Genomic DNA, 25,414 nt, shown 5'->3' with positions numbered 1-25,414 from the left:
ACCAAACCCAAACGGGGATGGAGAATCAAAATCCAAACCCATCCCAAACGGATTCGGGTATCCGCGACCCGCCACCATTCATTTAGTGAAATATATTTTTTTTAATAGAAATATTTATTTTTTCCAAAATAAAATGACATTACAAATAATAAAATAAAACAATCTAAAAAAATTTCATACATACATTTCAAATATTTTAAATAATAAATTCAAATTAAAATATCAAAACATTAAACACATATTTAATATTCTAAATTATCAAAAATAAATAATAATATACATAATGAAATAAATGGGACGGGTTCGGGGTGAGTACTAGTATCCCCATTACCCGACCCGTCCCCATATTTTATAAACGGGGAAAACCCAAACCCGAACCCAAACCCAGTCAAAGCGGGTTTTCTCCGTCAACTTTGGGGCGGGTTCGGGTGGGTACCCTCAGGTATGAGTTATGTTGTCATGCCTACTGATGACGTTGCACGTTATATACTCAGAATCAGAACTGATTGTTAAAGCTACACAATAACAAATCATTAGGGTACCAAAATTATTCTCACACAAATAAAACATTATTATCATCAAAACTCAAGGTATAGACGTATAACCAAATTCTATTCTAACACAAACGATGTTCAAACGCTAAAGAGATTGTTCATATACAACACATGTAAGAATTAGACTTGTTCCATCTAACAAAAAAATATGTTGCAACTTTATGATCTCTTGTCGGTATTTGTGGAATTAGAGGAACAATTTTTTTTTGAAGAGGGATTACAACATCCTAACAATCCAACAATCCAACAAAAATAATCATGTAGATGGTGCAAGAGATAAAAACTAGAAACCATATACAAAAAAGATTGGATTGGATTGGATTGTTGAAACCATAGATTAGAAATGTTAGCCGGTGCCGTCCATATGACAATTAAATTAAACTCAACTATGATGGTACATACAAGAGTTTTACGTGCATGACTCATGTGGAGGCTTATTCATAGACTCTTCAGAAAATTTAGTATATACTAGTAAATGTCTTTCCAATTTTAATTTGGCTTTAAAAAATCTAAATATAGTTTTATTAATAATAATTTGATAGATCCAACTAATCAACGTTACCATCTTCACCAATTCCAGCACGTAACCACATCTTTACTCGTCAAATCCTCCAATACCCAATAACTCAATCTTTTACAAATTCATTTTATCTCTTCACAAATCCCAATCCACAGCTTTCTCTTCATAATCTCAACTTCACCCCAAACCCAGAAGAATCATGGGTACCGAAACAACATCAATGGATCACATCACGGAACCTTTGATTCAAGATCCACAAATCCACAACGAAAAGACTGAATTTTTATCCGAACCAGTTCCTGAATGGAAGGAACAGATCACAATTAGAGGGTTGGTTGTCAGTGCGGTTTTGGGGTGTTTGTTTTGTATCATCACTCATAAACTCAATCTCACTGTTGGGATTATTCCTTCCCTTAACGTTGCTGCTGGTTTGCTTGGTTTCTTCTTTGTCAAGACATGGACTGGTTTGTTGACGAAGATTGGGTTTTTTACTAAGCCGTTTACTAGGCAGGAGAATACGGTTATTCAGACTTGTGTTGTTGCTTGCTATGGCCTTGCTTTTAGTGGTAAAATTCTTTTCTTTTCACTTTTTAAATCAAAGGGTTCTTGCTTGTTTTGTTTTTTTATTAAGAAAGATCTCGAAATTAACGATTTGCATAGAACTATGGTCCCAATAGAATATTATGGCAGTAGTTGATCGATGTAGTCGACCTTGATTAGGAGATAAGGATTGGTTGTTGTTCTATAGTTTTTATAGGATTTGGTTTAGTTTAGTTTCTGTTTTTGTTTAATGTAAGTTGTCTAATTTCTAAGGATTCAACTCGCAACCTACAAAGATTTGGGTTGAAATTTTAGATAAACTTGTTGGTGGGTATTATGTAAGATTGTGAATGCTCTTTAAGCATGCATATCAAGATCCAACTCAGTTAGACTTTTCAAGATGATTTTTTTTTCCTTGTGCATGTTTGCGATTTGTCCAAAATGGTTCCTCTACACCCGGTTTTATGGTGTGGGTTATAGTAGATCATTGGATTTTTTTGGCATAACAAAGTTTAGGCGAGTTGGATTCAGGGCTCACCTGCAGTGTAGTCAAGATTGGGTGCTGGGTCGTAATACAATAAAATAAAGATCGTTTTCTTGCCGGGGTGGTCCTGATCGAGTTTTTTTGAAGCAAGATCGGAAAAAAAAAAGTGTTGGGGGCTTTTTTTGGGCCTGTATTATAAATTTCATGTGTTTGTGTATGTGTGTGTAATTGTATATATGTATGAAATTACCATTTTTCCCTTGATAGGATCTTACGTGCCGTGCTAACAATTTGAGTTTTACGATCTTTGACAAGCCGATCTATCCTACTTAACATCTCGTGCTTGACTACATTGCTCACATGGAGTTGACCTCAAGCCCTTGCGGGTATGGGCTAACTCCTTGCCAACTGAAACAACATTCGTTGGCTAGGTCGTTGAGTTTAGAGAACGGCCTACAGCTTGCTGCATTGTAAGACAGACTGTAGAGGATGTAAGTAAGTGATTTGACTGTTATAATGGTGGATTGATCTTTAGATGTTCTGTTTTCTTTCGTGTGTTGTTAGCTGCATGAGCTTGCTGCTTTTGTGAAAAGTATGTTTCTTGCTCGTGGTTAGGTTTCTGAAGATAGGGTCTGGTAGAGTTTGTGAAATAAGTTCAGGATCTGTTTGGTTTTTAGGACGACTTGTTTCATTTCATTTGTTGATTTCACTTTTAATTACAAAACTGCTACGTTGTTTTCATTATGTTTCTTGATTTGAAAGAACAAAACAAAATAAAAACAATGCAGCAGGTTATGATAATAAGTAAAAACAAAACATTTTCTGATTTTCTGAAACCAAATAAAAGGCACTAATGTAAATTGAGAACGAAGAAGAAGAATGATACTAGTAAATTAGTAATATTGTTCTACATTCCCCCTTCAACAATCCTTAATTTGAATTCTCTTTTCACTGATAGAGTTAAATTAGTGCAAGACAAACAAAAGCCATACCAATTACCAAGGCTTAAAAAAAAAGAAGGTTCAATGAGAAAATCAGTTATCTAGTTAGATGTGTATTTCGGCTATGTTTGTTTTAATTAGAACTTTTTCTTCGTGTGGTATGGACTTACAAATTCAGGACTCAGATTAACTCTACTGCATACACTTTTTTATTTTATCTGTATGCAGTTCCGTTGTGCAACCTGTTTACAAAACAAACATTCAAAGGATATTTATTTGTCACCTAGCTATGGATGCAACTCAGTTCACATTTGTATGTTATAATCGTTATTTTGTTTGATGAGTGATGGGTTTAGCTGTATTACTTTCTACTTCCAGTTTTGAACTTAAAGAGCCATAGTATATTTGAAGTTGGAGTTTCGATTCTATTTTACTTTCTGTTTGTTTTCGAAATATTTGAGATTAAAAGGAAATTTGGGGAAGGGAGAAATTACCACTTAGTGACACCTCATGGGCTAAATCTTCAAGTTTGTATTTCTTAGGAGTCTTTCTTTTTAAGAGCTTCAAAACACTCAAAATCTTGTATGCAAAAGGAAAAAAGTAGTGAAGGCTAAAATGTGGATTAGTCGGTCCAGTGGACCGGATACTGGTGGTGAAAACCAAAAATAAAATAAAATGTGGCTCCTCACTTAGTTAAGTGTTACTGATTGATATTGTTGACAGGGGGTTTTGGTTCATCCTTGATTGCTATGGATCAAAAAACATATGAACTCATTGGTCCGGATTATCCTGGTAATAGAGCTGAAGATGTTATAAATCCCGGCTTGGGATGGATGATCGGTTTCATGTTTGTTGTCAGTTTCCTTGGTCTTTTTAGTCTTGTGCCACTTCGTAAGGTAATCTTTCTGGTTCATTTTCATTACATAGGGTTTGCAAAATTTCTATTTTTTTTCAACAAAAATCGAATCATTTTTCAACAAAAATCGAATCAGTTTAGTAGTGCATCTAATGACAAGTGATTAGAAGATTTGAATTGAAGGGAGTGCATATTTTGGTTAATGCTTTTGTACTTCTTCTCTATATAGGTGTAACCTCTTTTTACTTCAACCTATTACAAGTATGATATATCACTTCCTTTATCAATGCATTTAATCTCTTGTAATGCAATTTCAGGTTATGGTTTTGGATTATAAGCTTACGTATCCCAGTGGAACAGCCACAGCGATGCTAATCAACAGTTTCCATACAAAAACTGGAGCAGAACTTGCAGGGTATATTCTTATTTGACCACTCAGAAGCTTTATGCATAGCTTGTTTTTGTTGCTATTTTTACTTGTCTTTTTTTATTTATTATTATTTTTCTTGTTCTTGTTATGAGAATCTTCCAGGAACCAAGTTCGGCAACTTGGAAAATATTTAAGCATAAGTTTCTTCTGGAGCTGCTTTAAGTGGTTCTTCAGTGGAATTGGAGATTCATGTGGATTTGATAATTTTCCTAGCTTTGGTTTGACACTATTTAAGAACACGTAAGAATCTTTTACTTTTGGTTTTCTCTTCCTTTATCAGATGCTTCTTAAAATGAACATTTCTTCATTAATACATTATTAAATTTTGTAGTAGTGAATGCATAGTGGTGGTAAGTGCCGTGTCTGACGTGCAATTAATTTCCAGGTACTAACGTAACGTCTCATTCTTTTCATGCAGATTCTACTTTGACTTCAGTCCAACTTATGTTGGATGTGGTCTTATCTGCCCTCATATAGTGAATTGCTCTGTTTTCCTTGGAGCCATTATTTCGTGGGGTTTTCTGTGGCCTTTCGTCTCCAAGCATGCCGGGGACTGGTATCCAGCTGACCTTGGTAACAATGATTTCAAAGGTCTTTATGGATACAAGGTATGGCAATGCAAGTATACTTGCAGGATATCAGTTTATTATCTTTATGTTAACCGTACTTGTTGTGATCTATGCCTGTAGTTATGCTTTATTTTCTCTTCAGACAGGTTGTGTTGTGATTCTGCAGTGAGTAATTTACATCCTTATCATGTTTTGTGCAGGTATTTATATCTATTGCCATTATTTTAGGAGATGGTATTTACAATCTAGTTAAAATTATAGTGATAACCATTAGGGAGATGTGGAGGACAAGCTCCAAACAGAACAGCCTTCCTGTTGTGACCGAGGTTCCTGGTGAGTAAAATCGAATACATTTCTAACTATTTCCTGATGATAAGCATGATTTCTTCTCCTTTATTATTGTAATCAAACTCTGCACATAGAAGTTAATTTATTTTTCTTTCATATTCATGTTCTCAGTTGGTGATAGTTCTGAACTGCAATTAGAAGAAAAGAAAAGGAATGAAATATTTTTGAAGGACGGGATACCAACCTGGTTTGCAGCATCTGGATACGTAGGCTTGGCAGCGATATCCATCGTAACAATACCATTTATTTTCCCTCCTCTTAAATGGTACTTGGTTCTATGTTCTTACATCCTTGCCCCTGCCCTTGCCTTTTGCAACTCTTACGGCACGGGGCTCACGGATTGGAGTCTTGCTTCCACATACGGCAAAATCGGTCTTTTCATCATTGCGGCAGCAGTTGGCACAAACGGAGGGGTGATTGCAGGTGTAGCGTCTTGTGCTGTGATGATGTCCATCGTTTCAACCGCAGCCGATCTCATGCAAGATTTCAAGACAGGTTACCTCACTCTCTCGTCGGCAAAATCCATGTTCGTGAGCCAGTTGATAGGAACAGCTATGGGCTGTATAATTGCTCCCCTCACATTCTGGATGTTCTGGACTGCATTCGATATCGGATCCCCCGATGGCCCTTATAAAGCACCGTACGCAGTTATATTCAGGGAAATGGCCATTCTTGGTGTCGAGGGATTCTCAGAGCTTCCAAAGTATTGCATGGAAATGTGCGGCGGTTTCTTCGCAGGGGCATTGGCTATCAATCTTATAAGGGACGTGACTCCGCAGAAATACTCACAGTACATTCCAATTCCAATGGCAATGGCAGTTCCTTTCTACATTGGTGCTTACTTTGCAGTTGATATGTTTATTGGAACTGTAATATTGTTTGTGTGGGAACAAGTGAATAGAAAAGATTCAGAAGATTATGCAGGAGCTGTTGCTTCTGGTTTGATATGTGGTGATGGGATATGGACTATTCCTTCAGCGATTCTCTCTATTTTGAGGATAAATCCACCAATTTGCATGTACTTCGGGCCTTCCTCAAGCAGCTGAGTTAGGTAGAAACTTTCCTCACCCCACATGGTTTCGGAATCGGAAGTTTATCAGGATGACATGATTTTTCTGGAACCGTACTTCCGCACAACACACAAAAATTGCGTTCTTTTGTCTGGAGCAAATTCCTTGGCTGAGTCCACAAATTTGAGGCTGTCTTCTAAACCTTGATGTCTGTTGAAACTGTGTATGTAAATAAATCTTAGCTTTAAGATTGAAGGGAATATCCATATCTGGTTTCCCTCTATATGTATCTCTCTGCAAGGAATGCCATCACTGTGTTGACTAGATATATTACTCTCAGATTTGGTACAATGTACATTAAAATGTCTCTATTAATTAATTTATTATATACTTTTTCTCTATAATATTCTTTACACTTTTTATATCTTTCATGAGAGAGAAAATAAATTTTGAAAAGAATGATAATAAGAATGTGAGTTTATGACAGAGTATACAATAGTGTAGAGGATTCAAATTCTCTAGTCCTTGTTGAAATCTGACATTTTAAAGATATTTTTATGTAACTACATTTCAATTATGTGAGATTTTTATAATTTATAAATCATCAATAATAATTCAAAAATAAACATTAAAGAATTGAAAAATATTATTTTCCATTCTCTGATTTTGTAATTCAACATGTATACTCGCCTCCAAAACTTTTATTATGTGATGTCTTGGTTCAATCTAGCTATCATTCCATGCATTTATTGCACGACTATCACAATTACCTAAAATGTCATCTGATCTAGATTTGGCCACATATCCACTAAAACCTTCCATAAGGTAGATTAGAATAGAACATTGAACAGATTAGTTGCTCCCTATTCCTTTTTCTACCTTCCCTCTATCCTTTTGCTTGTGCTTCTATCTAGGATTTTCATTTTGATAAACTTATATAGACACTAAGAATTTTTTTAAAGATTCATTGCTCGACACATTTTATTTCTAGCTCCAATTTTTTTCTTCCCTACACCTATTTTTCTTTCAAGAAATTATAAATAATCTTCATTCGTTCTACTCTAATTTATAGGATTTTTCTTATTGATCCCGAGATCTATTCATACAACAATATGAGTATAAAATGAAGCAACCAAGTCATCTTTTAGCACAAGCATTAAGGAAACAAGCAATTATGATTCTCCATTGCCCATCCAATCTAATTCAAGATCCAATTAGTAAACACTCTTGCCTTTAGTGGACAAATGTAGGACAACATCTCATAGGAGTCATTGCTTGTTATATTTGATAGAAAATCAAATATAATCTTTCGAAACATACCGTCGAAGTATGTAACCGTCAAAGAAGTGATAAAATCAAAATAGTTAATTTAATTTAATTTTACTTGAGTTAGTTATTTTTGTCATTACTTGAAATTCAAATTATTTCATCTATAAAAAAATGGGTGTTCTATTTTATTTATAACTAAGTGAGAATAAATTTAGATTCTCAAATCACAGTTGTGATGAATGCATATTATCAAATACTTATAATACAGTTTGCACACTAATATATATATATATATATATATATATATATATATATATATATTTTATTTATAACTAAGTGAGAATAAATTTAGATTCTCAAATCACAGTTGTGATGAATGCATATTATCAAATACTTATAATACAGTTTGCACACTAATACATATATATATATATATATATATATATATATATATATATATATATATATATATATATTTATTTATTTATTTATTTATTTTTTTCTCTAAAATTTCTCTTTTTTCTCACTTTCAATTGCATTATTTTTCTTCTTTAATTCTCCGTATAATTTAGAATCATCTTACAATTAAAGGTGATTGTTTCACCTGAATAAAAATGAAGAGCAAAACACGTGATCAATAAAAAAAATTAATTTTTATTCATCAAAATTGATTCGGATTGAAGTTTTTTTTGAAGACTTTATAGAAGGAATTACACAAAATATTAATAATCTACCTATAACAAAACCCACATGAAATAATACGTGACCTTTTCAAGACTTTCAGACATTGCACTCTTTCTAACAGCTTCCTTTTCAACGACCTCGTTTATACTATGATTGGTATACAAGAAAGAGGGATGAGAGATTGATAGACAAGACAAGTATTTGTCACATATTTTACTTCTCTTGTTTGGCAAAATAATTAAATAGTTAAGAGAACAAATTCAAGTGGATCTCACGATTTTATTTTTCTCTCTAGAATAAAGAAGAGAATGAATCAAATCATTGGATTATAATCGTACAAATCATATGCCTAATCACACTAGTTTTGTTGGATTCTCATGATTCCTTCGCCGACATGAATTAACAATATAAATAAATTTTATATTACGAGAGACATGAAATATTGTTTTTGAGACACAAAATTAATGTAGCTTCTAGCAACTTGTGAGAAAAATTTGTTGCATTATTTCATGTCACTCTTTGGAGCTGTTATGGTGGTCATGTCAGGCCTTCAACTCAAACGTCGTGATCACATCTCCCATTGCTTTCTTACAAGGGGTTTATCTCTCATTAAAATCCAAAAGAAATTAATAAGTTACATGACTTAAAAACACTATTTAATTAGTTTTTCAAATTGAAATAGATATTTAATAATTTAATTTTCAATACAATGAATATATAATTTTTTATTAAAAATTACTCTTAAAATTTTAAGAAGTATTTTAAGATATTCGTTTAGTATTTTCTTAATTGTCAATGCATTTTAAAAATCCCTTTTAAATCATATGTTTGTATCAAGTTATTTTTTAAAATAAATATTTTCAGCGTTAATCTTTTGAATAAAGTTAAAAGAAAGATTTGTCTATTTATTATAGTATGCAGGATAATAACGTGTTCAATTCATTATACACGTGTATAACCATCAAATTTCATGTTCGATTTATAAATAATAAATGCACATATAATTTTTTTTGAAATTTTTGTAACAAATTATAACTTCAACACAGATTTTCAATGTAAATAAGTTATAAATTTGATGGATAAAAATATACTACCTCGTTTCTTATTATAAGTTGTTTTGGAAAAATATTTTGGACCATAATATAAGTCGTTTGGGTGATCCAAGTTCAACACTACAATTTAAAGGTTATATAATATTACCATTATTTGTCATAGTTCGGTAGACAGACGACTTAGAGGTGTCCAGGTTAAGAAGTTAGTCAGTCCAGAAGTGTCGCGGTTCATAAGGGTACTTTGTCAAAAGGCAGACGACCCAAAGGTTAAATGCGAGAAAAATATACACAAGAAAGGGATTGAATTGTGTATAAGGAAGTTTACTTCTTTTTCTTAAACCTTTTCAGAATCTGAGATGTCAAACTCAGATTCTGTTCCAAATAAGAGTCTGAATCAGATCAGAGTCTGACTTCAGAATTTGTTGCACTGCGGAATATAAATGCAGAAGTAAATAAATATAGCCACAATATATCCTAGTTCCTCTCAAACCGAGAGTAGTTCAGTCCCCTTGCAGCACAAAAGATTTTCACTATAATCAACAAATTATAATTTGTTCAATCAAGCTAGAAAGAGACTTCTGCTCAAGCCTCAAGCAAGAGACTCCATTCCCTGAACAACCGGTTCAGGACTTCCTGCTCAATCCCACAGAAAGAGACTTTATGCTCAATCAAACCCCGAAAGAGACTTCTTACTCTACCCTCAAACATGAGACTTCAATGCTCAATCTATCTAGAAAGAGACTTCTTCCTCTACCCACAAGCATGAAACTTCAATTCTCAATCTATATAGAAAGAGACTTCTTGCTCTACCTACAAGCATGAGACTTCAATGCTCAATCATCAGAAAGAGACCTCTTTGCTCAAGCACTCAGCCAAAGACTTCTTACATATTCTAGACAACAATTTAGGTTAGTAATTACATATGCACTTGATACTCTTATTAGTGGTGCATAGGTACAACACATATTTTAATGTCTTTAAGATTTCTAAGATTAACAATGGTAAAAAATCTTAAGACCCTATTCTACAAGCTAACAGATATACACAAGTGTTATTGCTTGTATCAAATTCTCTTTGTGTTGGGTGGTTCTTGTTGATAACTTATTTTTAGCACATTCATAGTTTTCAATAAAAGTGAACGAACATATATTTATCAACTTGGCCAATCATCTTCAATACCTTCTTTATGTCCTTGAACTTCCTTTTATAGAACTAAGAAAATAGTCGTTGGAGAACTTGAGCATAACAAGCAAGCTTGTTGAAGAAGTATGCCAAGAGAGCCATTGGAGATTAGTATATGGTATGAAGTTTTGTCCATTGAATAATAGAAACACTATAAGTATCTTTCAAGGTATTAGATATCTACCAATAGGTAGAGCAGGTTGAAGACGTCACATCTTTATTTCTTGAGCCTTGCAAAATGAAACCCTAGTAGACTTTGTTCAGAATTCTAGGTAAGACAAGACTGCTTTGGTACAATGTACAAATCATGTGCTATTCAGTCTTTCAGAAGTTGAGCTGTCATCAGAGGCTAGGTCGAGACCAGAGTCTGAAGCCTTCAGATGTTGATGAACAACTACAAATTCTGATCAATCAGAATCATAATCATTTCTTTATCAAACTGAGTCTTTTGATAGGATTCAAACCTTGATATAGTTTGAATTCAGAACCTGCACACTTGAACAACCATTAGCAAAATCTATTGTTCTTTAAATATATTATTATCATCAAAACCTTTTAAGGGCATGAACAAATCTTATTCCAATAATCTCCTCCTTTTTGATGATAACAAACAAATGTATTTAAGTACAATGGTTGATGATTTAATTAACACAATCTAACATTAGAGTCTGAGGTTTGTAAGCTCTCCCTAAGCTAGACAATCCATTAAGATAAGGTTTGTAAGTTTCCCCTAAGTCTGATAGTCCATTAAGACGAGGTTTGTAAACTCTCATTAACTCCTTATCTATGTTAATTGAATCCTATAATTTTAATCAACAAATTTTAACTTCAGCATATGAGGTTTGTAAGCTCCCCCTAAGTTTGAGAGACCTTAGGTTGAGGTTTGTAAGCTCCTCCTTTGTTCTGGAAGTTCATTAAGATAAGCTTTGTAAGCTTTCCTTAAGTCATGTCTTTGTTAATCAAATTAGTCATTTAAGCTCAATACGATAAATTACTCAAAAATATAAATAACTTAAAGTTTATTACTTAGAAGCTGTTTTGGGTGAAACTACTTTGTTCATGTTCCGATGCTTCAATATCGTCTTAAATACTCCATGCGTTTTCTCCCCCTTTGTCATTATCAAAAAGATTTTAAAAGTAAGTGAGAAATGATAAAAGTGAGAAAAAGAAATTTAGAACAGTTTAAACGCACAAAATTTTGAACGAGTTGAAAATTTTGAAATAATTAAAAGTATTAAAACATTTTCAGAAGAAGAAGACAATTTAAAAAAAAGTAAAGCTTTTCCAAGAATTTGATTTTTTTATATTATTTTCTTCTTATGGTAAATCACTATCATTTCAGTTTCTAAGGAGTAATTATGATCCAGTATGACATGCTTAATTAATGATTGGCCTTAAGAATTTCAAAGAACAGAAACTTAAACACGCAAAGTGTTTGATCTTCCAAAAAATTTTGTTATAAAAGTGAACGTTCAAGCCAAAACACAAGTCCATATTCACTCAACATACATCTGGTTCTAGATAAATAAACTTCTGAATAATTTACTACTCCCATTGTTTCAGAGGCTCCACTAGTCTCTGAGGCAACTTCTAATCAGAAGGCCAGACCTTATAAAGAAATTCCTTTAACCTCTCTTCCTCAGGCATTGAGGCCACAAAAGAATATTAGTAAGAAGAATAAAAAGTCCAAGAGGAGAAGAAGATTAATAGAAGTGATTCAGTTTGATTCATATGAAGAAGAGGAATTGGATTTAGATCGAGAAAATTGTTTCTACGCTTGGAGACCTAGGGATGATTAGGATTAATCTTATAAACATATTTTTGTAATCATTAGTTTAGTTTAATGATTTTTTTCCCTTTTTAATTTGCATGTCATATTTTAGTCATAATTATTTCCTTTATTGCAAACTAATTAAGAAGTTCAGAATTCAGAAAGAACACACTTAACTTGATATTTCTTTTTCATTGACTTATTTGATACATCTGTCATACCCCAAAATTCACCCCACCCTTTACAATGTTCATCTAGGTCACTAACCCTAATCATCTGCATGTCCTCATGGTCACTCATTTCATATGCATAGGCATTTCTCAATGTAAGAGAAAAAGTATCTTGGATTCAAAGCTTTGTGCTTGTACCTAGTGAAAACTAGGGTTTCCCAACAACTAGAGGTTGCTCAATCAATCAAACCCTAATTGGAGGTATATCTTGATGTTTGTGTATGTGCTTGACATTGAAGATTAAACTGTGGCTTTCTTGATGAAGTAAAACCCTAATTTGGGACTCCCACTTGATCGTGGCCCCATAAACCATAATTATGTCTACCGCTCATTGGGTGAGCACCTAACCCTAATTTCATCTGATTCTTCATCATCCATTGTGTGTGTTTCACTTGCTTAGTAAAGATTCATCCAATAACCACTTATTCACGGCCTTTCATGTTGGTTCCTTGTTTCTAATCCCATTCACTTCATGGTTTCACATGTTCATTTTTGTGCTTGTTTGTGTCCATTAGCTCAAGTCCAAGTCCATGGCCCCATAACTTTCATTTGTTCCTATTCATCTGTGGCATTTCATCTGATAATTTCTTCATTTCTAGCCCATGGCTTGCTTATGTCTTGCTTAGGTCCATTTCATCTAGTCACTTCAAGTACATGGTCCATTATTGGTTTGGTTTCATCTGGTCATTGGGCATTCAAATCCACTTCATGCCATTTCACTGCCTTGGTTTTGTCCATGGATCTTTGGTCAGGTCATAGTCATTGTCCATTTTGGTCCTTTCTAAGGCCTAAGGATACATCTAAGTCTTGTATCATCCATACACATCCATTGGTTTGGTCATGGTTCATTCACAATTGGTGTCGATTGGTTCATGTTAATATGGTTCATACATTTCAATATCCTTTATTATTCACTCTATTCAAGTTCATACAAGATCATTTTAATCCGATTTCATTCATTCAATATCAATTTTATTCATACAAAACACCAATTTCATTCATAAACAAATATCAATTTCACATAAAAATACAATTTCCATTCATTACAAATCATTAAATTATCCATACATTCATAATAATTACAAAGAAATGATCATTTTTACAAAGGTTGACTTTTTGGTCAACCAGTTGACCAAATTCAACTAACCCACCATGACTATCCTAAAGTCTAAACCCTCACTCCACTTGCCCATTTTTCATCTTCCATGGCTTTGGTCTTTGCTTTCATCATTTTTCTCCAAAGTCAATTATTGCAAGCCATGTTCAAGACATCACCATGTGTTTATGACCTATAAAAAGCATACCAACCAATGCACTAACTTTGTCCATTTGCACTATAATAATGAATGAATTCAGGTGACCATTAGAAATGCAATGAGGCCATCCAATACCAAACCTGCATCCAATAGAGGTAAAACCAAAATATTGCACCATGAGCCTACAATCATTGTAGCATATCAGCCACAATACCTGCGATGCAATGACAGCCAGAACAAGCCCTAATTTTGTAGCAACAATGCAATGTAAGTTCACAATAGACCAAATCAATTTTGTATCACAATCCTGCATTATTTCAAGGCCAAACCATTAACAAGTTATCCTGCATAGACACATCACCACAATACAGACACACATCCAATCACGCCAACCCTGCAAGTACTCAGACTAATAACCACACACAAGTTCAAAGCATAACAACCAAATAAATCCTACAATGTAATAAATCAAGAGCTGACCCATTTACCAAACATGAAGAACAAGTAACAACCATACATCCAAACCTAATCAAAACATCACATTATCAACAATAATCCTGTAGCAAGCTAAACTATGTATTTAACCAAGCCATTGGTCCATATTAAACATCACAACATATCAACACCTAACTGAACTAACTAACCTATCATTCACTAATTACCATGGCCAACTGGATTTCCTTGGGATCAAGACAAGTCAAAACAAAAAATCATAACAACTTGCCTCGATTTCACAAACATTTCTCAACTGAACCCATAAACTTCCATAACAGAATTATCATCAATCCCCATACCTTAACTACCTATAAATCTTCATCATCACCTCAATTATGTGCTAGCTACATACTTGAATCATTTATTAAAAAACTCACAAAACTCTCCATCATTTTCTCACTCTCAACACACTTATCTTCATCATTGATCATCATCATTCAACTGAGACTCATTTTCATTGATCATCATCAACCTCTCAGAACCAAAAGTCAACCATTTTATCTCCTTGATTAGATAAACATCTCAAACTCTCACCACTCAGATTTGATTCAACAATAACTCGATAGAAGAAAAGAATAATAAAGAAGAAGAAGAAGGAGAATTTGAAAGCTAAAGCAAGAGAGAGGGATTCAGGACCACTTGCCTCAAAGTTCATCGTCATCGTCGCCTTCGTCATCTCCGACAAGGTAAACTTTTGGAGCTTCACTTTTCTTCAGTTTCTGGTTGCCATGATGTAGAGCATTGGGAGGGGATGTTGGTGTAAACCCTATAGGCCAATACTTTTGGTACTTGTATCGAATTATTTATTAATAATAAAAGGCTTTTTCTTTATTATGTTTGTCTAATAAAGTCCCTAGAATAGATAGTCCGTTTAATGTATCAAGTGTGACTTAATCATGAGATCACATTAAACATAAGGACACTATTCTTAAAGTATCCATAGACGAGCTTTATTGTGAAGTGGGATAACATTAAAGCATTAAGACTATTACGTATATAGACTGATGATCACATCTCATGGATCATGGATAAGGAGTTATCAAGTCTTAAACATAGGTATGAATATTAAGAGTAATATTTATACTGGATTAACCCGCTATGAGAATACTATATAGAATGTTATGCAAAGTGTCATAAGTTATTCTCATGGTGATAATGGTGTATACCACCCTTCGACCTGAAACCACTATGGACCCTAGATATAGAGTCGAGTGCCTTATTGCTGATCAAACATTTTCCGTAACTGGATGACCATAAAGACAGTTGATGGGTACTCCACGAAGCATGCTAAGGGACATGAGTGACCTAGATGGAATTTGCCCATCCTGTGTAACAGGATAAATGTCTATGGGCCCAATATTGAACTGGACAAGGATGACACAGTCTATGCCTTGTGTTCAATATATACATAAGGGCAAAAGGGTAATTGTACACATAAGTATTATCACAAAAGGATTTGTCATATCACATGACATTTTCGTGTCTTGGGTAGCAGTGATGTGTTGCTAGATACCGCTCACTGTTTATTATGTTAAATATGTGATTTAATATAATTGCCAATGCCGCGAAAACCTACAGGGTCACACACAAAAGGACGGATTGATGAGAGATAGAGTAACTAAGGAATACCGTAATGTACGGTGCACTTAAGTGAATTGTAGAACATCATAAGGTACGGTGTACTTAAGTAGAATACGAAATATGGTAAGGTACCACGCGCTTAAGTGATTTTGGCATATTATAAGATATGGGCCACATACACTTGAGTGGGCTTTTTTTAGCTTGCAGCCCACACAAGTGGTTCTATAAATAGAACCCTTGTGTAGAAGCATTTGTGTAGTTGCAGTTTTGTTTCTCTCTCTCTCTCTCTCACACACACACTCAAAGCCTTCATTCGTAGCAGCTAACACTGAGATTGAAGGAATCCGTTCGTGTGGACTGTGTAGAGGCGTTGTCATCGTTCAATGTTCGTGATCGCTTCGTAGATCTGCATCAAAGGTTACAATCGCCACAAGAGGTAACAATTCTATCACTGGTCATGCCCATTCGTAAGGATCATTAAAGGAGAAATTTTAAATTCCGCTGCATTTTGGATCGCTCTTCTCCTTCAGTGCTATCAAAGCCACTTACGAAACCATGCATCTGATAGCTGTTTATTTTCTGTATTTTCTGTATTAATACGATTAAAAGATAGAATGAATCAAAGAATAAACGAGTAATTAAATTTGGCATCATGTGTGTACGATTTGGATGATTGATGTTGACTATGCTTCGGAATCCGACATTAGTATGGTGAAGCAGCGATACATCGATCGTCTATAGGTTATGCAATTGAGATCGATCAAGTTATATATATGATATAAGTAATCCTGATGCAAAATACGGTATATATGATAACTCTCAAACTCTCACCACTCGGTAGAAGAAAAGAATAATAAAGAAGAAGAATGAGGAGAATTTGAAAGCTAAAGCAAGAGAGAGGGATCCAGGACCATTTGCCTGGAAGTTCATCGTCATTGTCGTCTTCGTCATCTCCGACAAGGTAAACTTTTGGAGCTTCACTTTTCTTCAATTTCTGGTTTCCATGATGTAGATCATTGGGAGGGGATTCAAATCCCTAATCCCATGGGATTTGACTCCTCAAGGTGAAGATTTAAGTTAGGTATTTATGGCTAGGGTTATTGAGGATTTCAGATTTGGTTAGGGACTTAGGATTAGAATTTGGGGAAATTAAGGGGAGATTTGGGAAGAGCGCGGTGAGAAGAATCCATCAATGTGTTCAGTTTCCATATCTGGTGGCCACCACCGCCGGAGGTGATTTCCGGTGCGGTGGCCCATGGCGGATCATCACCTAAGACCTGACCTGAGCTCATTCAATTGGACTGGAGTGTTTTTCTCAAAGTAATTCAAATTCATTTTAAATTTCAATCACAATGTGACTGAATTGTAATATCTGATCCACATGTGTTCCAATGCCTTGTTTCTGAATGGGCCAACATCTGAATGGGCCCAAGCATGTTTTACTCACCATCATCCTGATTTGAACTCATAGCCCTTGGCCAATGACTGATTCCAATGAGCCTTTGGCCCTTGGGCCCACGCGCCTGAACACTTCATGCACTCTAATTCCAGTAGTATACCCCCTGGACCATGTCCATTTTGTTTAATTGTTTTTGATATTTTTTCTTCACTTTGTTCATGATTTTAATTCTTGTTTTTTTACTATCTTGATTTTAGTTCTTGATTTTACCATAATGTGATTTTAATCATTTTCACCATGCTTAGAAATAATAAAATGTATTAATTTTTTAGGTTAATTTTCATGTTAACATGTTTAATTTTAGAATTTAACATGCTTAGTTTAAGTGTCTTTTAATCATCTTTGAAAAATGCCTTGAAAAAGAAAATATGGTTGACATTTAATTCTTGATTTTTTGATCCATTAATTCTACATTTTGATTCAATTACCATGTGTAGGTTTAATTAGGTTTAAATTGTTTTGTTTGTTAACTTGATCCATACGCCATGTTTATGAAATAAAGTCCATTTTATTCCATTTGAATTGCTCATTTTTATTGTGATTATTTGGATTAAATTGAAAATGTCATTTCAATTTATGTGATGTTTGTATATGTCAATATTGCTTGCCATGATCTTATCATCATTTTACCATCATGATCAATTTTGATTGAATTAGCATTTGTCATCTAATTTCCATTTAATTCATTTGTTTAATTCATACTAACTCTATATGTTTGTGTTCACATGTCCATTGAGATCCAAAGTGTGAGTCCAAGTTATCACGACCTTTAGTCTATTCATTTTCCTTGTATTATGCGAGGATACCATGCCACTTGATTATTTTATGCATGATACTTGGTTTGTAACTTGTTCAAATTTCATTTCCTTTACTTCGTATTATGTGGTTCCATCCCCCAATTGTAGGTCATATATCCCTCCATCCCATGCAAGTTTAATAGCTTAGGTTTATTTCTTTTATAACTTATCATGCATGCTAATGAAAAAGATAAAACCAAACGATAAAACAAAACCTTTCAAAAGACAAAGGCATACTTGATCCAACATCAAGTATTTTCCAAAATAAAACTCACTTCATAGCAACGCGAGTACTTGATGTTGGACCAAGTATGCCTTTGTCTTTTCTCCATTCCCTTCTCTTCTCAATCTATCTCATTATATCTCCCTATCTCTATTCTTCACACACACTTTTTCATAATAAATCCAAACACTTGATCAAATGTCAAATGCCTTTTTCAAAACAGTTTCTCAACAAACCAGAATGCAAAAATGGGATGTACGTGCTTGTACACAACATTCAAGTACTTGGGTTATTGGTCGTACCTAGCTTAAGGACCCGACACTTGACTTCCCACTTAAAACATCTAATGATTCAAAAAGGTTTAATCTAGGTGCTATGAGGGAGAAAGAATGTGGTTAGGATACCATTGTCCTCTCAACTCTCAAGTATTCTGATTGTTGGTCGTACTTAGTCAAGGGTCAGATACATGTCTCCCTCTAAGTACCAACGATTATACTTGCCAAACTCTTTAATAATTCAATTCAATTCTCTTTTAGATGAAAAAGAGTGGTTAGGATACTGTTGTCCTCTCAACTCCCAAGTATTCAGATTGTTGAATGTACCTAGCCAAGGGTCTGATATTTGTCTTAGTACTAAAATCAACCCTAACCAATCAAATCAGTTTTCTACCTTAGGGCATCTTTCAAACCTTTTCAAAAAAGGCACGTTACTTCCATTCTATCGTGAATGAATCTTAAGCCTCCATGCATGATCAATTAATGTTTAACTGCTAAAGTGTGATACAAGCGCGTCCATTCTACTACAAACAAACAAACACTTAACACTCCCATGCTCGAACATAAAAGCAAGTGAACATTGGCACATGAACGTCAATACTGTTCATAAAAACAACCAAACAAAGACTTCGTTTGTGAGCAGAACCATGGAGCTCTGACTTCCTCATTGCACATATGAGGATACGTAGGCACAAGGGCCCAAATCCTTGGCGAGCACACTAATTTAAAACATATTTTCTCCTCCCATCTTATTCTCTCATCTCATTTACCGATAGCAAGCAACATTCATATAAACAACATCCATATGCATTGATACAGGTAAAGTGGTTCCCATCGAGTACAATGGATATGAGGGGTGCTAATATCTTCCCCTTGCATATCCGACTTCCAAAACCGCTCTTGGTTGCGAGACCATTCTCTTTTAGGGTTTTATCGTTATTTTCCCTTTCCTCTGGAATAAATAAAATTAGCTGGAAACTCTGTATTTTTCACGGCGCGACAACATCTAACTAAGCATAGAAATTGATTCGGTTATACAATATGAGGTTAAGAAAGAGTACATCAAATTAAACTAAGAATCTGAACATACTAGTCTTAAGCAAAAATAAAATTACAAAAGAATACTCAAAATAAGAAATACAAGAATGAGTCTTGAAACAAAATTACTCCTTTTGATCTAATAGCTTACACGAAGCATTGGATCTTAAGAGATACAAAGTACTACAAGATCTAGAAAGACTAAGACACAAGGTAAAGAAAGAAAAAAGAAAAACTAAGGCAGGTTATGAAGACTGCCAAAGCTTGAGTGGAGGAAGAGGGAGTTGGAACGTCCTTATGAAACAACATAATCTTTATCAGCAACTCTTCATGCCAAGGTTAAATGACACCTCATCCAGATTTACATATATTCCTTGTAGAGATAAGAGTTCACCCAAAACTCGCTCAGAAGGAATGAATAGCAGATTTCTCTCAAGGAGAAGCAATGTTATCTTTAGAAGGTTGGGAATTACTTGATGAAATTTCACTCTTATTCCTGAGTGAATGAGAAGCAGAAGATCATAGTCAAAGACTCCCAATTCTTCAAGGAGAACTAGCCTTTCATTGATGCTCTCCGGCTAGTTTTTTACGCCATGGTTTGAGCTAAAGGTTATCTCAGGTTAAGATAGGGGAGAGAGAGAGAGAGAGAGAGAGAGAGAGAGAGAGAGAGAGAGAGAGAGAGAGAGAGAGAGGAGCTTTTAAAAACCAGGGTAAGGTTGCACAACTGTGTTAACCAGGTTTGAGAGACACATTGTAAAAAAATAATGAAAAACTTAGACTGAGGAGGATAATTTAAATAGGGAATGAAAAGGCAAAACCGAGAGAGAAAAATATTTAAGACAGCTAGATTCTGAAAATACAAATTACAAAAAAACTCTTAGAAAACCAACAAGTACAAAGAAAACTTAAGAAATGACTAGAGAGAGAGAGAGACCACCGATAATCCAAGGAGTAAAGTGTTACTACTCTATAGATTCTTCCCAAATAGCTTCACAACTTGCATAACAATTTTCATACACATGGATTTTTATAAAACAAATATATAAAAAATTCAATTAAAAAGTTACAAGTAATTCTTATCTTTTTCTGTCTCAGAGCCTGATGCTTTTTAGAGGGCATGTGTCATAAGAGACTGTTCAAGACTTGGATGAAGCTACTTCTGATTAGCATTAGTCTTTGATACTCCATATTCAGAATCAAGCTTTTAAATAAGACCAGAAACCCTTTCTTAGATAAGAATGAAGTCTCTAAATTACAAATGAAATAGTAAGACAAACAAAACAACTCAGTAAAGAATTGACTTGAACAACAACACTTTTCTGATTAAAACTTTTGAACCCACAATACTTGGTTCTGAATAAAGAATAAGAACATGGATATACAAAAATATTTTCCACATGTTCTGAAAATTCCTACGCATACATATTATCTAAGATATATATGCATCAAGGAGATAGATACATAAACTAAAGTAAATAATATCTCATTCACAAAATTTGTCTAGATAAAAAGGAGTTTAGACATACCTTAGTATGGCTTATGAACAACTTTTAGTTTCAACAATGTTCTTACTGATGAGAACCAATCTTTAACACTCTTGTTATTGAACCTGGTCATCATTCAGCACAGCCTTGGAGTAGTACTAGTAACCATAGTACTCTTTTACTACTTTTCTCTAGACTTTAAATTTCCTTCCTGTTTCAGAGTTGGGATTTAGAACATATGCTTTCCTTTTGTTATAGGATGTAGTTATCCATTGCCCACACGTTAGGACAGATGCACTATCTTTCCTTTTAGCATATATGCAAACACAATTTTAGATTTTGGTACCCATAATCTTATGGGTCCTTTTGTATTATTTGCTCTAGGTCTTTTCTTAATATGTGTTATTGCCTTAAAGTAATGTCTAGGATAATTCCATATTTTCCTTTTACAGAAATTTTGTTCTTGGATAAGCTTTGACATTAGTTTATGAACTTTTCAGAAACTTAGATCCATAAGTCTTAGGTATTGGTTTTCTTTAAACCTTTGACAAGAAGGTCTTAGCTTCTAGACTCCTTTGACCTTTTAACCTTTGGATCATGGCGTTTGGTTTAATCAAAACCATTAACTCTGAGATCTCAGGTTCTGACTTCTGCAGAACTTTTGACCTTGAAGTCTTTGGTTCAATATCAATCAGAACCTTTGACTTCTCTGTTATTGACTGTGATGGGTTCATAACTTTTATCCCTTTGGCATCAGACACAAATTAGTCATTAAGCCTTTTATCAGAATAGCTTGAAGAAGATGGTTATGGGAGTTTCTTTCATGTCAAGGTTTTGTAAATAAGACATTTTTCATGAAAGTCCATACGTTCTCCTTTGCTCTTGCTTACTTCATAGATCATGCATGCAAGCTTAATTTTGTTGAGCACTATTGTCAAGAAATATTAAAGAGTCATATATTGCTCATTTAAAGGTTCCTTGGAATCCTTTTTAGTTTTCTAGATTTCTTTCCAATATCTCAATAGTTTCTTTAAAAGATTTCAATTCTTCTTTAAGAAACTCATGTTGTTTCTTAACAACCTTCATGTTCCTTTCCTAATCTTGACAACAACTTATGAAATAATGAATAAGATCAGAACAAGATATATTAGAATATACCTCCTCTTCCTTATCATATTCAGAGCGAGAACCTGACTCAAATTCTGAATCAGGGAGTTTGAGATCCATCAGTGCAAGGTTGGCTTCTTTAGCTTCTCTGTTTGAATCTTAGTTATCATCAAGTTCATCATATGTTTCCATGATACCTTTTTTGAACTTGCTCTTGAAACTTCCCTTCAGAAGGCTTCCCTTAAATGATATGTCCTTTTATAGATTAGGTCAATCATTTTAGAAGTGACAAGGCTTGTTGCAGTTGTAGCATATCTTCTTATCATCTTCTCTATTTATGGAACATAAAACTTTAGAGATTTTACAAGATAATCTTGTTTCTCTTGGTAAGATATTGGAATCTCTTGAAGAAGAAGGTCATTTACTCATCATCAGAGTCCCTATTAGAATCTTCTCCATCAAAAGCTTCTTCTAGTTTTCTGGCTCTTGAGGATCTAGAAGTTTAATTAGTCTTCCTTTTAACCAAGTAGATCAAGATTAAACCTTGATTCTTACAACAAACAAATTTTCCCCACGAGTCAGTCTTAAGGATTAAAGAATCTTTTCATACTCACAAAGAAAATAACTTAAAGCATAAAAGGTTTCTTGATTTCTTCAACATGCACACTTGTCCCACAAGTCATTCTTAAAGATTAAAAAATCCTTTCATACTCACAAAACAAATGACTTAGAGTAGAAACAAGTTTCTTGATTCCTCCAGCTCATCTTTATTTACCTTATGTAGTTTCCATTTTGTGACTAATGGAGGAACCTACAATGAAAGCTGAATAATTGATTGAATAACTTTTTCTCACCGAATCTTTTCAGTTTCACTGTTAAGTGAGATAAGCACAACTAGGTTTTTATACCAGTTGAAGGTGAGAAAATTACACAAGAATAGGGGGTTTATTTGTGTATAAGGAAATTTACTTCTTTATCTTAAACATGTTCAGAATTTGAGATGTCAAGCTCAAATTCTGATTCAAGTAAGAGTTTGAATCAGATCAGAGTCTGACTTCAGATTTTGTTGTACAAATGCATATGTAAATAAATAGATACACAATATATCCTGGTTCCTCTTAAACTGAGAGTAGTCCAGTCCCGTTGCAGCACAAGATATTTTCACTATATTCAACATATTACAATTTTCTCAATCAAGCTAGAAAGAAACTTTTGCTCAAGCCCTCAATCAAGAGACTTCATTGCCTAAATAATCCATTCAGGACTTCCTACTCAATCCCACAGAAAGAGACTTCATACTCAATCAAACCCTGAAAATAACTTCTTTCTCTGCCTTCAAGCACGAGACTTCAATGCTAAATTTATCCAGAAAGAGACTTATTGATATGCCTGCAAGCTTGAGACTTTAATTTTCAATCTATCCAGAAAGAGACTTCTTGCTCTGCCTGCAAGCATGAGACTTCAATGCTCAATCATCAGAAAGAGATTTCTTTGCCCAATCACTAAGCAATAAACTTCTTACATATTCTAAACAACATATTAGGATAGTAATTATAGATGCACTTGATACTTTTATCAGTGGTGCATAAGTACAACACAAGTTTTGATGTCTTTAGGATTTCTAAGATTAATAATGGTAAGAAATCTTAAGACCCTATTGTACAAGTTAACATATATACAAAAGTGTTATTGCTTGTATCAGATCCTCTTTGTGTTGTGTGATTCTTGTTGATAGCTTATTCAAATACTTCCACAGTATTTGAATCTTTAGCAAATTCAGATTTTTCAATAAAAGTCAACGAACCTATATTGATCAACTTGACCAATCATCTTCAGCACCTTCTTCATATCCCAGAACACCCTTTTATAGGACTAGGAAAATATCTGTTGGAGAATTTTAAAATAACGAGCAAGCTTGTTGAAGAAGTGTGCCAATAGAGTCGTTGGAGATTAACATTTGGTATGAATCTTTTTACATTGAATAATAACAATGCTCTTAATACCTTTCAAGGTACTAGATATCTACCAACATGTAGAGAATACTGAATATGTCACGTCTTTATTTCGTGAGCCTTGCAAAACAAAACCTAGTAGACTTTGTCCAGAATTCTAGGGCTTTGATAAGACAAGACTACTTTGGTACATTATACAGATCAGTTGATCTTCAGTCTTTTAGAAGTTGAGCTGTCATGAGAGGCTGGGTTGAGACCAGAGTCTGAAGCCTTCAGATGCTGATGAACAACTACAGATTCTGATCAATTAGAACTTGAATCACTTCTTTGTGGAACTGATTCCTTTGATAGGCTTTAAACCTTGATGTGTTTTACTTTATAACCTGCACACTTGAACAACCATTAGGAAATCATATTGTTCTTTAAATACGATGTTATCATCAAACCCTTTTAAGGGCATAAACAATTTTTGTTCCATCAAAGGTGTCCTGACCTAGATGGAAGTTAGCCTAGAGGTGTTGCGACCTACAAGACAAATAGTCCATAAGGCAGGCGATCCAAATGTGTCCTAGTTCAGAAGGCTATTAGTCCATAAGTGTCCAAACTTAAAAGGAAATCAACTCAAAATAGTTGCGGCCCATAAGTGTCTCAACTTAGGCAGTCTACTCAAAAGTATCACGAGCCATAAATGTCTCGATATAGAAGATAATCATCCCATAATTGTCCATATAATTCATATTAAAATTAAGGAAGAATAGACAAATGCTCTCTAGCAACGATTATAAGATCAAATCAGTCGCAAGCTCTTTTTTAAAGGAAAAATCCATCATTTCGAGGTTATCCACATACTCAATCATCTTGAGTACATGAGGACCTACAAGGGCTCCCTGGCTTACCTTCCTTTAAAAAGGGTTTTGAAAACTTCAAACCTCTTATGCCTAGTCTGCTCTTGATAAAGCATCTTTAGGTGTTCGATCATATCGAACACCGCCATATTCACATGATGCTCTTACAATCCATAGTTCATGGAATCCAGCATGAGGTAGAAAGATTATGTGGCAACATTAACATGCTTCTTATAAGAATATTTTTCATCCTTAGGAGCAGAACTTGGAGGCCACTCTTTGAGAACAAGTGTCTATAAGATATATAAAGTTTTCTTATGTTGGAGGACAATCCTATAGTTTCGATGCCAATTCATAAAAAAATTCCAAACAATTTTTCCTTGTCAAGGTTTGATCGTAAAAAGTTGTTTATTGTCTTTTTTTTACATTGTAATATGTTCTGGACCGATCAAAGGCCCAACG

At 34.2% G+C, this 25,414-nt stretch overlaps 1 protein-coding gene across 1 annotated transcript; it reads left to right on the top strand.

Moving 5' to 3' along the window:
* Positions 1-882: 882 nt before the first annotated feature.
* LOC127128220 (probable metal-nicotianamine transporter YSL6) lies at positions 883-6,656 on the top strand. Its single transcript, XM_051057444.1, has 7 exons — positions 883-1,640; positions 3,763-3,935; positions 4,213-4,310; positions 4,428-4,565; positions 4,744-4,933; positions 5,095-5,227; positions 5,354-6,656. The coding sequence occupies exons 1-7, from the start codon at positions 1,274-1,276 to the stop codon at positions 6,286-6,288; spliced, it is 2,034 nt and encodes a 677-aa protein (XP_050913401.1). The 5' UTR covers positions 883-1,273; the 3' UTR covers positions 6,289-6,656.
* The last annotated feature ends 18,758 nt before the right edge of the window (positions 6,657-25,414 follow it).

The sequence above is a fragment of the Lathyrus oleraceus genome, chromosome 3, assembly GCF_024323335.1.
Source record: "Lathyrus oleraceus cultivar Zhongwan6 chromosome 3, CAAS_Psat_ZW6_1.0, whole genome shotgun sequence".
NCBI classification, from domain to species: Eukaryota; Viridiplantae; Streptophyta; class Magnoliopsida; order Fabales; family Fabaceae; genus Lathyrus; species Lathyrus oleraceus.
Note: the sequence above shows the minus strand (reverse complement) of the source record. Positions and strands in the feature narration are given on the sequence as shown.

What these genes read in the sequence shown, in the direction of transcription:
- LOC127128220 (XM_051057444.1), top strand. Translation starts at nt 1,274, where the DNA reads ATGGGTACCGAAACAACATCAATGGATCACATCACGGAACCTTTGATT. An exon ending in CTATGGCCTTGCTTTTAGTG is followed by an intron (nt 1,641 to 3,762) that starts GTAAAATTCTTT and finishes TATTGTTGACAG; the next exon opens with GGGGTTTTGGTTCATCCTTG. An exon ending in GTCTTGTGCCACTTCGTAAG is followed by an intron (nt 3,936 to 4,212) that starts GTAATCTTTCTG and finishes ATGCAATTTCAG; the next exon opens with GTTATGGTTTTGGATTATAA.